This window comes from Pan paniscus, chromosome 15 (assembly GCF_029289425.2).
Source record: "Pan paniscus chromosome 15, NHGRI_mPanPan1-v2.0_pri, whole genome shotgun sequence".
NCBI lineage: Eukaryota > Metazoa > Chordata > Mammalia > Primates > Hominidae > Pan > Pan paniscus.
Genome location: NC_073264.2, coordinates 89,700,966 through 89,713,947, shown reverse-complemented (window position 1 = coordinate 89,713,947; position 12,982 = coordinate 89,700,966). Strand labels below are relative to the sequence as shown.

Genomic DNA, 12,982 nt, shown 5'->3' with positions numbered 1-12,982 from the left:
ACTCGGGAGGCCGAGGCAGGAGAATGGCGTGAACCCAGGAGGTGGAGCTTGCAGTGTGCTGAGATCCTGCCACTGCACTCCAGCCTGGGCAACAGAGCAAGACTCTGTCTCAAAAAAATAAATAAATAAATAAATAAAATAAATAAAAGAAGCCAAAAAACACCCTCCTAGTGGTAATCCTACAGTGATTATGAGAGTGACGTCTAGGATTTAAAAAAACAAAAAAACAAAAACCTCACTAAGAAGATAAGGAAGCAAAAGCTGTTATCAGGAACTCTAATCTCTGACCCTCAAAACTCCATTCGAGTTCTCTTTTTTTTTTTTTTCTTTTACGACAGAGTCTTGCTCTGTCTCCCAGGTTGGAGTGTAGTGGCACAATCTCGGCTCACTGCAAGCTCTGCTTCCTGGGTTCAAGCGATTCTCCTGCCTCAGCCTCCCGAGTAGCTGGGATTACAGGCACCTGCCACCACACCCAGCTAATGTTTGTATTTTTAGTAGACACCAGGTTTCAGCATGTTGACTAGGCTGGTCTCAAACTCCTGACCTCAAGTGATCCACCCACCTCGGCCTCCCAAAGTGCTGTGATTACAGGCGTGAACCACCATGCTGTGACAAATTTCTTTAATACCTTAAATACTTGTAATATTTCTATGCAGGCAGAAAGGTTCATTTCAGAAGTACTTTTTTTGTTTCAAAGAAAACTATAAAAAATGCAGTTCAAGTGTTGAAAGAATAAAAGAATAAATAAATCTTGGTTCAGCTTTATTTTCTCTGAGCCTCAATTCTCTCATCTGTTAGTCTTCCAACAATCCTGACAACAAATCGTTTATGAAAGTGCCCAGCAAGTGGTGGTAAGTACTCCATAAATTGCCAATTCTCAAACTGTTTGGTCTTGGGCCCCTTCTTTGGTTTATGCAGGTTCTATTATTTATGGTGTTCAAAATTAGAACTGATCATTTTTAATTAAAAAGTATTTATTAATTCATTAAAAAATAAATCCATCACGTGTTAATCACAAATCCAATTATATTAACACAAGTAACATTATTAAATTTTCCAAAAAAAAATTTAGGCAAGGCACAGTGGCTCACGCCTGTAATCCCAGCACTCTGGGAGGCTGAGACAGGTGGATCACCTAAGGTCAGGAGTTCGAGATCAGCCTGGCCAACATGGTGAAACATCGCCTCCACTAAAAACACAAAAATTAGCGGGGGTGGGGAGGGGTGGTGGCAGGTGCCTGTAATCCCAGCTACTCGGGAAGCTGAGGCAGGAGAATTGCTTGAACCTGGGAGGCGGAGGTTGCAGTGAGCCAAGATTGCACCACTGAACTCCAGCCCGAACCACAGAGTGAGACCCCATCTCAAAAAAAAGAAAAAGAAAAATTTACTGCAAAGACTGGCCTTGTTTCATATTTTTATATATCTTGTTCTATGTGCTTATGACTGAAGAATATGAAAAAATCTGGTCTCACAGATATGCAGTTGAAAAAGGAGTATTCTGATAGTCTTTTCAGATAAGGTGGATATTCTTCTGTGACACTACACCAAAACTAAACAAGTGGTAGCTTATTAAATGTTAAAGCAACGTGGAATGTCAAATACGTCAATGACCTTTTTGAACTGTTGCACAGAAATCCACTGACCCACCCCAGAGTTTAAATAAATCTTTAATCCACTGCATAATTTTGTAATATTATGCATTGGTTATTTAGAAAAGATTGGTTCACTTAGCTACAAAAACCACTGACACGTTGATATATTTCATTATGCAATATAAAATAATTATTTTTTAATATCACCATTGAGTTGGCCGGATGCAGTGGCTGACACCTGTAATCCCAGCACTTTGGGAGGCTGAGGCACGCGAATCACAAGGTCAGGAGTTTGAGACCAGCCTGGCCAACATGGGGAAACCCTGTCTCTACTAAAAATACAAAAAATTAGCTGGGTGTAGTGGCAGATGCCTGTAATCCCAGCTACTTGGGAGGCTGAGGCAAAAGAATCGCTTGAACCCGGGAGGCAGAGCTTGCAGTGAGCCAAGATCACGCCACTGCACTCCAGCCTGGGTAACGAGTGAAATTCCATCTCAAAAAAAATAGTAATAATAACAAATTTTTTTTAAATCACCATTTATTTAATCAGAATTTTTTTAAGTACTGGGAAGCTGTGAAATTCATGGAGGCAGGCTCAGATTTTCCAAAATTCTAATTTTCATTTGAAAGCTCACATGTGATTGGCAACAAAGACTATGGATTCTTCTTTGCTCACTTTCAAGTAAATATCTGCCAAATATCCTAGTGTATGTAACCAGTTTGTCAGTACTTTGAAGTTAAAAATGATGTTCCCTGAAAGAGGTGGCTAGCTTAGTTCTCAACTAAAATGATTTTCCTCAGAACAACCGTATTTCAGTATACAATAAAAATGTTTTATGAGCATTTCTATTTCCTCGCACTGAATACTAAGAAGATAAAAAATATTTTGTAAACCCTGGACTTCACATCTTCATCAATGACATTTTAAGTGTAATTGGCTCAAAAAGAAAAAAAACTACAAGGGGGGAGTGATTTGAATATGATTTCATTATGGTGTTACTATGCTGACAAGTTTTATCAACCATTAGTTTTACACAATCCAAACACCACCACCACAGTGAAAAATAACAAATACCATCTTAGTATTAATATGAAAACAGTTTTGACTTCAGAGGCCCTTGGAGTCTCCCACACTTTGAGAACCACTGTCATTAGTGGTAGCTATTATTTTTATAGGAGGCACCAGCTTTGGGGGCAAACCATAAAACCTTGCTCAAGTAGGCAAAGCCTCAGTTTCCTTGTTTACACAGTCAAAGATACTGCCACTTACCTTCCAGGATTCTCGTAGGGATTATCCTGAGTTAATGCATATACAATAGTTAAGCACAGTACCTGACCCAGAGTAAACACTCAAATTATAAAAGAATAAAGAGACGGAAAAAGCCTTACTGTTTCAGAGAGAGAGGGAAAACATAAAGAGATCGGAAAATAAAACTCACTGAACCATTACAGAAGCAAATGCCAGAAAGCATCAAACATTCACATCCAACAACAGAGTTCTAAAAACAAATGTCAAGAGGAAAGTAACAAGAATAGGAAACTTTAAACAGGCATGGTGGCTCACACCAGTAATCCCCGCACTCCCAGCACCTAGGGAGGCTAAGGTCAGATAATTGCTTGAGCCCAGGAGTTAAGACCAGCCTGGGCAACGTAGCGAGACCCGTCCCTAGAATTTAAAATGAGAGAGAGAGAGAATAGGAAAAACATAAAATAAAATTCGGTCAAACAGAGCCTTAACGGAGGAAACTAAATTTCAAAACACCATAACAGAAGGAGGTTTGGGAGAAAAAAAACAAGGTTGCAAAAAGATGATAAAGAAGTAACCAGGGAGTATAAGATTTGAAGAAGGTAGAAGGGAGTCTCTCCCAATGTCCAAAGTACGGTGAGAAATATGCATTGACTAAAATTCTATTAGCTGCAAACTCTAAATTCTGTAAGACTAACAACCAAAAAAACACTTACCAACATAAGCTCCTAATTCTTGTAATTTCCCCTTAATGGCACTCTGAGAGAAAAAGAGCAAACGTGCATGTGAGAAAGGCGGCTCTAGGAAAAGAAGACCGGACTCTGCAGCGGCTGAGGCCACTTTGCTGGTGCGCGCACCTCGGATCCCCCGGGCGGGGGCGGGGAGGAGCCTCGCCTGCACCGCCCCCCACCCCGCACCCCACTCCAGCTCCAGCCCCGCGGCGCCCACCTCCCGCAGCGGATCCAAAGCGGCGCCCTGCGCCGCGGTGGTGGCTCCAGCCGGGCCTGCGCCTGTCCTTCCATTTCCCGGCGGCTACTTCAGCCGCAGCCACGCTCCGAGGCCGCAAATGTCCCCAGGCCCGAGGCGGCCTGGACGAGGAGGAGCCGCAGCCCGCCAGGAGCGTCCAGCGGAGGCCAGGCCGCGGCGTCCACCCGGGCCCACAGTCCCCGTTACTCCTGACAACCGCCCGCTCGCCGAGACCTGGCTTCCCACCCCCGCCCGGCACGGGCCTCACCCGGATCTTGCGGCTGATCTCGGTGCCGATCTCCATGGCTCTGCGGCGTGCGGGAACTCAGCACTGCGCGGCGCTTGGCTTACCCGGAGGCTGCCGCGGACTCCTACCCCGCAGCCGGGCCACCACCGCCTCCTCCTCCGTTCCGCCCCCGGCCGCGCACACGGCGTATCCCCGCCCCGGCCGGCACTGCGCGCCGGAGTGAACGCGCATGCGCCCGTGTCCGCGCCTGCGCACGCCTTCTACCCGCGAAACCTGTGCTCAGGCAAGGAGGGCGGCGGCGTGCGCGTGCGGGTGGTCCTGCAGCTCCGCCTCCCGGGCCCTTCGGGGACCTTTCGTTAGTCTCTCGGCTGGCCCTCCGCTTATTCATTTTATTCTCTCTTTGATGTTAAGAATGAATTAAATGTGTAGCAGAAAGATCTTGGGCTGTGATATGAGACGCGAGTTCAAATCCAGCCCTCACTTACTGTCAGTATGGTGTCGGTCCAGGTATTTCAACTTTTCTTACCTGTAAAATGGAGTCTGCCCCTTAGAGGTTGCACTGCAATTACCTTTGAAGGGAAAATGGACTATCCAGAGCAACAGAGCCAATCCGTCAAGTCTTTGACTCTGCAGTACACTGGCCCTCCTGGGTTTGGTTCTGCCTTCCTTCTTCCAGGCCCACCCGTGGCCTCTCCCCGAGACGAATCCCATCCTCCTGCTTCTCTGAACACCCTCCATGGGACAACACTTTTGTTCTTAGGACTTAAGTTGTCAACTCTGTGCTGATAATGACCGAATTTTCCATCAGCCTTGAATTCTCACACAAACCCCACTCCCAAATTCTAAGTAACTACTCTTTTTTTTTTTTTTTTTTTTTTTTTTTTTTTGAGACGGAGTCTCGCTCTGTCGCCCAGGCTGGAGTGCAGTGGCGCGATCTCGGCTCACTGCAAGCTCCGCCTCCCGGGTTCACGCCATTCTCCTGCCTCAGCCTCCCGAGTAGCTGGGACTACAGGCGCCCGCTACCACGCCCGGCTAATTTTTTTTGTATTTTTAGTAGAGACGGGGTTTCACCGTGTTAGCCAGGATGGTCTCGATCTCCTGACCTCGTGATCCGCCCGCCTCGGCCTCCCAAAGTGCTGGGATTACAGGCGTGAGCCACCGCGCCCGGCCAGTAACTACTCTTATTTTCTCCCAACTCAGCGCTTAGACAGAAGTCGCCTTCATCTCCCCTTCCTCCACTCAATAGGTTACTACTCTTGATTCCCCTATTTGTATCAATAGCCGAATTCTCCCTATCCCTGATCACAAAACCTGGGAAACAGAGGAGGCACAGAGAGGTCTCCTTTCTCCCTCATATCCACTAATTCCTGAGAGTGGTCTCTGTTATCCATTGCTGCATAACAGATGACCACAAATTTAGCAGCTTAAAACACAAACGTTTATCATCTCATGGTTTCCGTGGGTCAACCTCACTGGGTCCTCTGCTCAGGGTCTCACAAGGCTACAGTTGTGTCAGGCAGGCTGTATTCTCATCTGGAGGCTTGACTGAGGAGGAATCTATGTTCAGGCTCATTCAGGTTGTTAGCAAGAATTCATTTCTGGCTGAGTGCGGTGGCTCATGCCTGTAATCCCAGCAGTTTGGGAGGCTTAGGCTGGCGGATCACTTGAGACCAGGAGTTCGTGACCAGCCTGGGCAACATGGCAAAAACATGTCTCTTCAAAAGTACAAAAAATTAGCTGGGCGTGGTGGCATGCACTTCTAGTCTCAGCTGGTTGGGAAGCTGAGAGGGGAGGATTGCTTGAGCCTGGGAGGCAGAGGTTGCAGTGAGCCAAGATCATGCCACTACAGCCTTGATGACAGAGTGAGACCCTGTCTCAAAAAAAAAAAAAAAAAATTCATTTCCTTGTGGCTTTATGAGTAAGGACCCAGATTTTTTTCTGGCTATCATCTGGAAGCCACCCTCAAGTCCTAGAGGCTGCCCACAGTTCTTTGCCAAAGGGTTCACTAACATGTCTGTTCACTTAAGCCAGTAAAGGCCAGGCACAGTGGCTCATGCCTGTAATTTCAGCTCAGTGAAGTAGAGGTGGGAGGATCACTTGAGACCAGAAGTTTGAGACCAGCCAAGGGCTTTCATTTAATTAAGTTAGGCCCACCCAGGACCTGACCCCAAAATCAGCTGATTCACGACCTCAATTACATCTGCCAAACCTCTTATTTTTGCCATGTTTATTACCTAAGCAATCCACACTAGGGGTCAGGAGTGGGTTGTGGGGACAGCAGAAGCAGGAGTTGTGGGGCTACCTAGGGTCTGTCTTGTGGTCCTTTAATAATCTCATATAATCCTTTCTTGTGAATTCCTATGGCATCTATATGGAAGCTATTAGTATAATAATATATTCTGTGCAATGTTATTTCGTGTGTGTGTGTGTGTCTTCTCTAACAAAATTATAAACTCTCTGTAGGGCTTTATATTTCTCCAACCTTTCAGGATGCTGGACACATAGTAAGCACTCATTAAATATTAATAGGGTAAAAGAAATTAAAGACCTAATTTACAAAAGCATTCCTCAAGGATAAGTCCAGTGATCATACACTCATTCAACATTGATGACAGGCAGCAGAGCAGAATGACACAGAACAAGGGCACTGCAGCCAGACCGTCTGGGTCTGAATCCTGGCTCTGCCACTCCCTCTGAGACCTTCGGCAAATTGCTTCTCATCTCTGTGCCTCAGTTTCCTTATCTGTGATATAGGTATGATACTAGTTTCACCTGCAAAGGGTTACTATAAGGATGAAATAAGTTAATATTTGTGAAGCATATTGAACTGTGCCTGGCTTATAGCAGTACTATGCTTGCTGATTAAAAATTAAGTACCTGCACTGGGATACAGTGCTAGGAGCCAGAGCGCAAAGAGGAGCAAGACCAACTCCCTGCTTTCATGACACTCACAATCCAAAAGACAGATGAATTACTTTTATTCCTTTACCAACCATTTCAGAACTAAGAACAAAAACATGTTTTACCATTACTGGGTACCCAATTCTCAGTCAGTATTAACATAATATTGAGAATAACATTTAATAAAAAGTAATGTTTTCATTAAAACATATTCAGAGTAGGGAAACTTATTAAAATATATTCAAGAAAGCGTTAACTTTTAGGACAATGAGCTGACTTTTAGGACAACTGTGGAAAAGAGACTGAAAGGCTGCTTGAGACCTCCCACCTTTAGATCTAAGATGTTATGATGTCTCGATCACAGGAGGGGCAAACCCACTAAACCAATGGTTCATTTGGTGTTCCAGTGCAGTTCCAGGCACTTCCCTGTAAACTGCAGCTTCACAAACTACATCACATCTCGAAGAAGATGTTCATGACAATGCCCTAAGAGAAGCCATTAGAGGGAGTAGGAGTGCTAGGCTTGAAAAAGACTATACTGGACAGTATTTTTTTTTCCCCAGCTTGGAAATGTTCTCTGATTTAGGGGAAACAACATGTTTTCCTCTAGGGGACAGTGTGAAGACCAGATTTCAACAAACCCAAAGTGCCAGCTAAGAGGGCTCTGGGCTGTCTTCCAAAAAGAGAAGATGACTGAAAAGAGCATTGGCTTTGAAGTCAGAAGGGCTGAGTACCAACCCCATCTCCATGGAGCCATGAGTCTTCTAACATTGCCCCCCAACCACGTCTGCAATCTCTTCTCAGGTTGTATTTCAGCTGGATGTTGCACATCCTTTGCACGTGTGTGCGTGTGTGAGTGTGTAGAAGCACTAGGGGATGGGGGAAGGTGGGGTGGGAGTGGGGGTGTCTTCCTGCTTGAAAAGCTTTTCTTTCTTTCTTTTTTTTTTTTTTTTTTGAGACGGAGTCTCACTCTGTCGCCAGGCTGGAGTGCAGTGGCGTGATCTCAGCTCACTGCAACCTCCATCTCCTGGGTTCAAAGGATTCTTCTGCCTCAGCCTCCCGAGTAGCTGGGACTACAGGCGCGTGCCACCACACCCAGCTAATTTTTGTATTTTTAGTAAAGACAGGGTTTCACCACGTTGGCCAGGATGGCCTTGCTCTCTTGACCTCATGATCCGCCCACCTCGACCTCCCAAAGTGCTGGGTGTGAGCCACCGTGCCAGGCCCAAAGCTTTGCTTTTCTTTGAGTACTCAGTCAACCTTTTTTTGTCAGCCTTTTGAGTCTGCTTTTCCAGACTCAAGCAGAAGCTGATCACAGTGATTAATGAGACATTACCAGTCCATTCAGACTATAAAGTATAACCATGTATAAATTTCCTCACCTACTACAATTACATATTCACCTGTTGTTCACGTGGTGAGTCTTTGAGGACAGGGGTATGCATCTATTTACCTTTCTCCTTGCAGCACCTGGCTTCTAAATATATGTGGGCTGAATGGACAAGTGTTTTCCAACAGTGATTATCACATGGCATAGACATACTTGGATCAAAGGCCCTAAGTGTTGGGAATTACAGTCACAGCAGTCACTTGCTACTGAGGCAGACATGCTTCTCCATTTCAACAAACACACTGCCAAGATAATCATTTCTCTGATGTCCAGGGGAATCTATCCATAAAATGGTTGCTCTTTTGCAACTGAAAAGGTGTTGCATGTGACACAGTATTGAGTGTGGTAGGCAGAACTTAAGGTGCAGATTCAGAGACCAAAGACTTCACATTTCTATTTTTTTTTTTTTTTTTTTGAGACGGAGTCTGGCGCTTGTCCCCCAGGCTGGAGTGCAATGGCGCGATCTCGGCACACTGCAACCTCCACCTCCCGGGTTCAAGCGATTCTCCTGCCTCAGCCTCCCAAGTAGCTGGGACTACAGGCGCCCTCCACCACGCCCGGCTAAATTTTGTATTTTTAGTAGAGACAGGGTTTCATCACGTTGGCCAGGCTGGTCTCGAACTCCTGACCTCGTGATCCGCCCGCCTCGGCCTCCCAAAGTGCTGGGATTACAGGCGTGAGCCACCGCGCCCGGCCACACATTTCTAGTTCTAGCCCTCACTGTCCCCTTCCTCAGGGATCATCTTTTTTTTTTTTTTTTTTGAGACAGCGTCTCACTCTATCACACACGCTGGAGTGCAGTGGTGCGATCTCGGCTCACTGCAATCTCCGCCTACTGGGTTCAAGCAATTCTCCTGCCTCAGCCTCCTGAGTAGCTGGGACTACAGGCGTGTGCCACCTGCCCGGCTAATTTTTTTTTTTTTTTTTTGAGACGGAGTCTCGCTCTGTCGCCCAGGCTGGAGTGCAGTGATGCGATCTCGGCTCACTGCAAGCTCCGCCTCCTGGGTTCACGCCATTCTCTTGCCTCAGCCTCCCAAGTAGCTGGGACTACAGGTGCCCACCACCATGCCTGGCTAATTTTTTATATTTTTAGTAGAGATGGGGTTTCACCGTGTTAGCCAGCATGGTCTCGATCTCCTGACCTTGTGATCCGCCCACCTTGGCTTCTCAAAGTGCTGGAATTACAGGCGTGAGTCACCGTGCCGGGCGTAATTTTTGTATTTTTTTAGTAGAGACGGGGTTTCACCATATTGGCCACGCTGGTCCCGAACTCCTGACCTTATGATCCACCCGCCTCGGCCTCCCAAAGTGCTGGGATTACAGGCGTGAGCCACCGCGCCCAGCCAGGAATCATTATCTTTGCGTGGCAGGGCATTCATTCAATTTGGATTTTTGCAGATGATGATATTTATACGGTGGGTATTCACCATGCTATCAAAACAGATTAACTTTTGAACTTCTAAGAAAACACTAGTCAGTGCACCCACCAAACCACAATTTCCTTTCCTTTTTTTTTTTTTTTTTGAGACAGAGTCTTGCTCTGTCACCCAGGCTGGAGTGCAGTGGCGTGATCTTGGCTCGCCACAACCTGTGCCTCCTGGGCTCAAGCGATTCTCATGCCTCAGCCTCCCCAGTAGCTGGGACTACAGGCATGCTCTACCACGCCCAGCTAATTTTTGTATTTTTAGTAGAGACGGGGTTTCTTCATGTTGGCTAGGCTGATCTCGAAATCCTGACCTCAGGTGATCTGCCCTCCTAGGCTTCCCAAAGTGCTGGAATTACAGGCATAAGCTACTGTGCCCAGCCTTCTTTCATCTTTTTGTCTTTCATCATTTTATGTGCTGGGCTTTCTTTTTACATTTTATTTATTTTAGTAAGAAATCACTTCCAGTGTAAAAGTATGTGTAAGTATGCCACCTTCTGGATAACAAGAGGGGGTAAAGATACTTATATGTAGTTTCTTGTAACTCTGCAGAACATCTTTGTAAGGATACAGAGGAATGAGGGAACACTGGTTACCCCCCAGGAGAAGAGCTGGGTGTCTAGCAGGCAGGGTGAGAAGGGGACTTTTTACTTACACCCTTTTGTATCTTTGGGGGTGGCACCATATAAATTATCTCACTTCCTTAGATATGCAACACAAGCTAATAATTTTATGTCTAATATTTTGAAGGTGTTATTCAAGTGCCTTCCCATGAATGTTCCTGCCAAATTAACATAGCTGAGGGAAAATAGGGCTTAGGTACTTGGTCAGTAAATGACATCTGTGGACTGTGAGGGAGGAAGTTCAACTCAGTTGTCTAACATCTCTTGGGTTTTACGGTCATTTTCTATTTTTAAAATTCTTTTATTTTCTTCCTGATTAAATTAACAAGTTTTTATTTAGTGCCTACTCTTTGCCCAGTACTGTCCTAGGAATCCTAGGAGATATAAAAGAAGCCGTCATGAAACAACTTTTACAGTTCTTGCCAAATGTGGAGATCACTGTGGAATGGTGTGGCTAGAAAATCATCCTGGAAGCAGAGTCTTACTTGCAGAGAAGCAGAAGGCTTAGACAAGTGGAAGGAGGGCAGGAGGGGCTGCTGGCCAGGGGCAAAGCTTGACAGGGGCAGAAAGCGATATAGGTGGTCAGAGAGGCCCGTTTGGAAAGTCCCTATAGGTCAGGCAGAAGAACTTAACCTTGGGAGTCCAGTAAGGGTGATAAGAGAAGGAAGCCTGGTATTAGCAAGGAAATAAGAGAGAACTGAGAAACCAGATGTCAGGCGACCACCCTTGTTGCAATAATCCGGATGTAAAATGATGAGGGTTTGGATTTAGAATGTTCCAGGGGGAACAGAAAGGAAACAAAGAATTCATGAGACATTTCAAAGGAGGAAATACCAGGTCTTGATGACAGGCTGGAGATGATAATGGGAGAAGTCACACATGATTCCAGTTTTTCTACCTTGGGAAGCCAGCAAAGTGACTTCTTTTTAGATCTCTTTTCTTTGCTCACACACAAATTGACCCCCTCATAGAGTTCAGTTGAAATATCAATTACAAACAGAATTGATCTATTTTTTTTCCCTTAGAAACACAGGTAATCTTATTTGCCTTTAGCTAAACGACCCAAGATGCACCTTGCTGGGCTTTGCTCTTGGATAGCACTCATACCTCTATGACAATGCTCCCCACTTTGGCCTTGTACTGCGTGTGTGGTGTGCAGGTGCATTTATCACCCACTAAACCAAAAGTCCGTGTTGTGCAGGGACCACGTCTCATGCAGAGTTAAGTATTCAAAAGTTTTTGTTAATTGTTTAAGAAAATGAGATTTACATGAAACAATACTTTAAAAAGCTTTCCAGAAACAACAGCATTAAAACAAAATCACTGAAATTAAAATTTACATAAATTAAAAGGTTCTGTGTTCCACATGCCAAGAAAAGATCTTACACTATTGTAATAGTGGTAGGGTCACACAGTTTTATTCCTCAGCTTAAGTGCTGCAATACAGTAATAATAATGCAGTACAAGAATACTGTATAATAAACGTTAAACGAAACACTTCATATATACTTTACACAAGTTATTGGCTATTGCTTAGTATTTATTTCCCCCACCCCTGCGGTGCAAAGATATTAATATCCCTGTTTTATAGGAGAGGAAACAGGTAAAGAGAAGTTAAGAAATTTGCACAAGGTCATCCAGCTAGTAAATGTTGGAGCTGGGATTTGACAACTTTGTCAAGTCTCCATCCTTAACAGTTCTGCTCTGTATTGCATAAGCAGACAGCTCCCTTTTGGGGATTGACAGGTTATTTGAGGCATATGAACCATTTTTGGTGGGGGGGCTTTCCCACCCAGTACTGGAAGTGTCTAGTTATATGGGGCATAACCTTAGGAGCAAGCAGGAAAAGAAGAAATGTATTCCAATAGTGTTCAGAAATATACCAGAGTAAACGAATAACCATCAATAACAGCATTTTACAGCCTACCTAATAACACAGGAATAAAACCCTTTATCTGGAACCTAAATAATACCCCCTCCACTCATTTTATTAAAAGCCTTGCTTTATTTGGAAACTCTTAAAATAAGTGATCATACGATTAAAAAAAGCAGCGGCGCGCCCCCTCCCCGGCGGCCGGGCGCAGCTGTCCGCGCCTCCCCCGCGCTGCTGCCCGCATTCCAACTCTCTGAGGTCACGGGCCGCCGCCGCCTCCCCGGATCCGCCCGCCCGGCTCAGGGGGAGGGACGCCTGGGCCCGGCCGCCCCGCTGCTCCGGCCGCGCGTCCCGCGTCGGTCCGACGGTCTGTCCGTCCTCCTGCCACCCCCCGACCCCACGGGGCTTCTTTGTGCGGCGCTCCTCGCCGGCCGGTCCCACCTCCAGGCCTCGCCCCTCGCCGTCGCCACCGCCGGACTCTGCCCAGGGGAATGGTCTGCGAGCCGGGTTTTTGGAGACAGGAAGTGAGGCGTGCGAGCCCCATGAGCGCGCCGCGGCCCGGGCTGGCGTGCGGGTGCGGCTGCGGCGGCCGCGCGGCGGGGCCCCGGGAGGCGGGTCGCTGAGCGGGGCGCGCAGCCCCGAGGATGCGGGAGCGGGAGCAGGTGAGGGCGCGGTCCCCGGCCGGCGGGAGGGGCGGGCGCTGGCCCGAGCGGTGGGGTGTG

General features: G+C 46.4%; 2 protein-coding genes across 16 annotated transcripts in view; one reads left to right on the top strand and one right to left on the bottom strand.

The window, feature by feature from the left end:
- ZC3H14 (zinc finger CCCH-type containing 14) overlaps nt 1-4,330 on the bottom strand; it is a 51,007-nt gene extending 46,677 nt beyond the window's left edge. For 9 of the 15 annotated variants that reach the window (XM_008958167.5, XM_008958165.5, XM_024925397.3 and 6 more), the window contains exons 1-2: nt 4,072-4,311; nt 3,554-3,596 (exon numbers count right to left, since the gene is read on the bottom strand). In XM_008958167.5, the coding sequence (XP_008956415.1) occupies nt 3,554-3,596; nt 4,072-4,107 (79 nt within the window). In that variant the 5' untranslated portion in view covers nt 4,108-4,311. Of the gene's footprint in view, nt 1-3,553; nt 3,597-4,071 lie in introns of all 15 variants that reach the window. The other 6 variants (XM_003832746.6, XM_008958164.4, XM_034937976.2 and 3 more) reach the window with 3 other exon arrangements.
- A 3,190-nt stretch (nt 4,331-7,520) lies between these two features.
- Nucleotides 7,521-12,982, top strand: part of PTPN21 (protein tyrosine phosphatase non-receptor type 21) — a 94,135-nt gene continuing 88,673 nt past the window's right edge. Inside the window, exon 1 of the mRNA XM_034937967.3 lies at nt 7,521-12,922. The gene's annotated coding sequence lies outside the window, so the exon portion shown is untranslated. The remainder of the gene's footprint in view (nt 12,923-12,982) is intronic.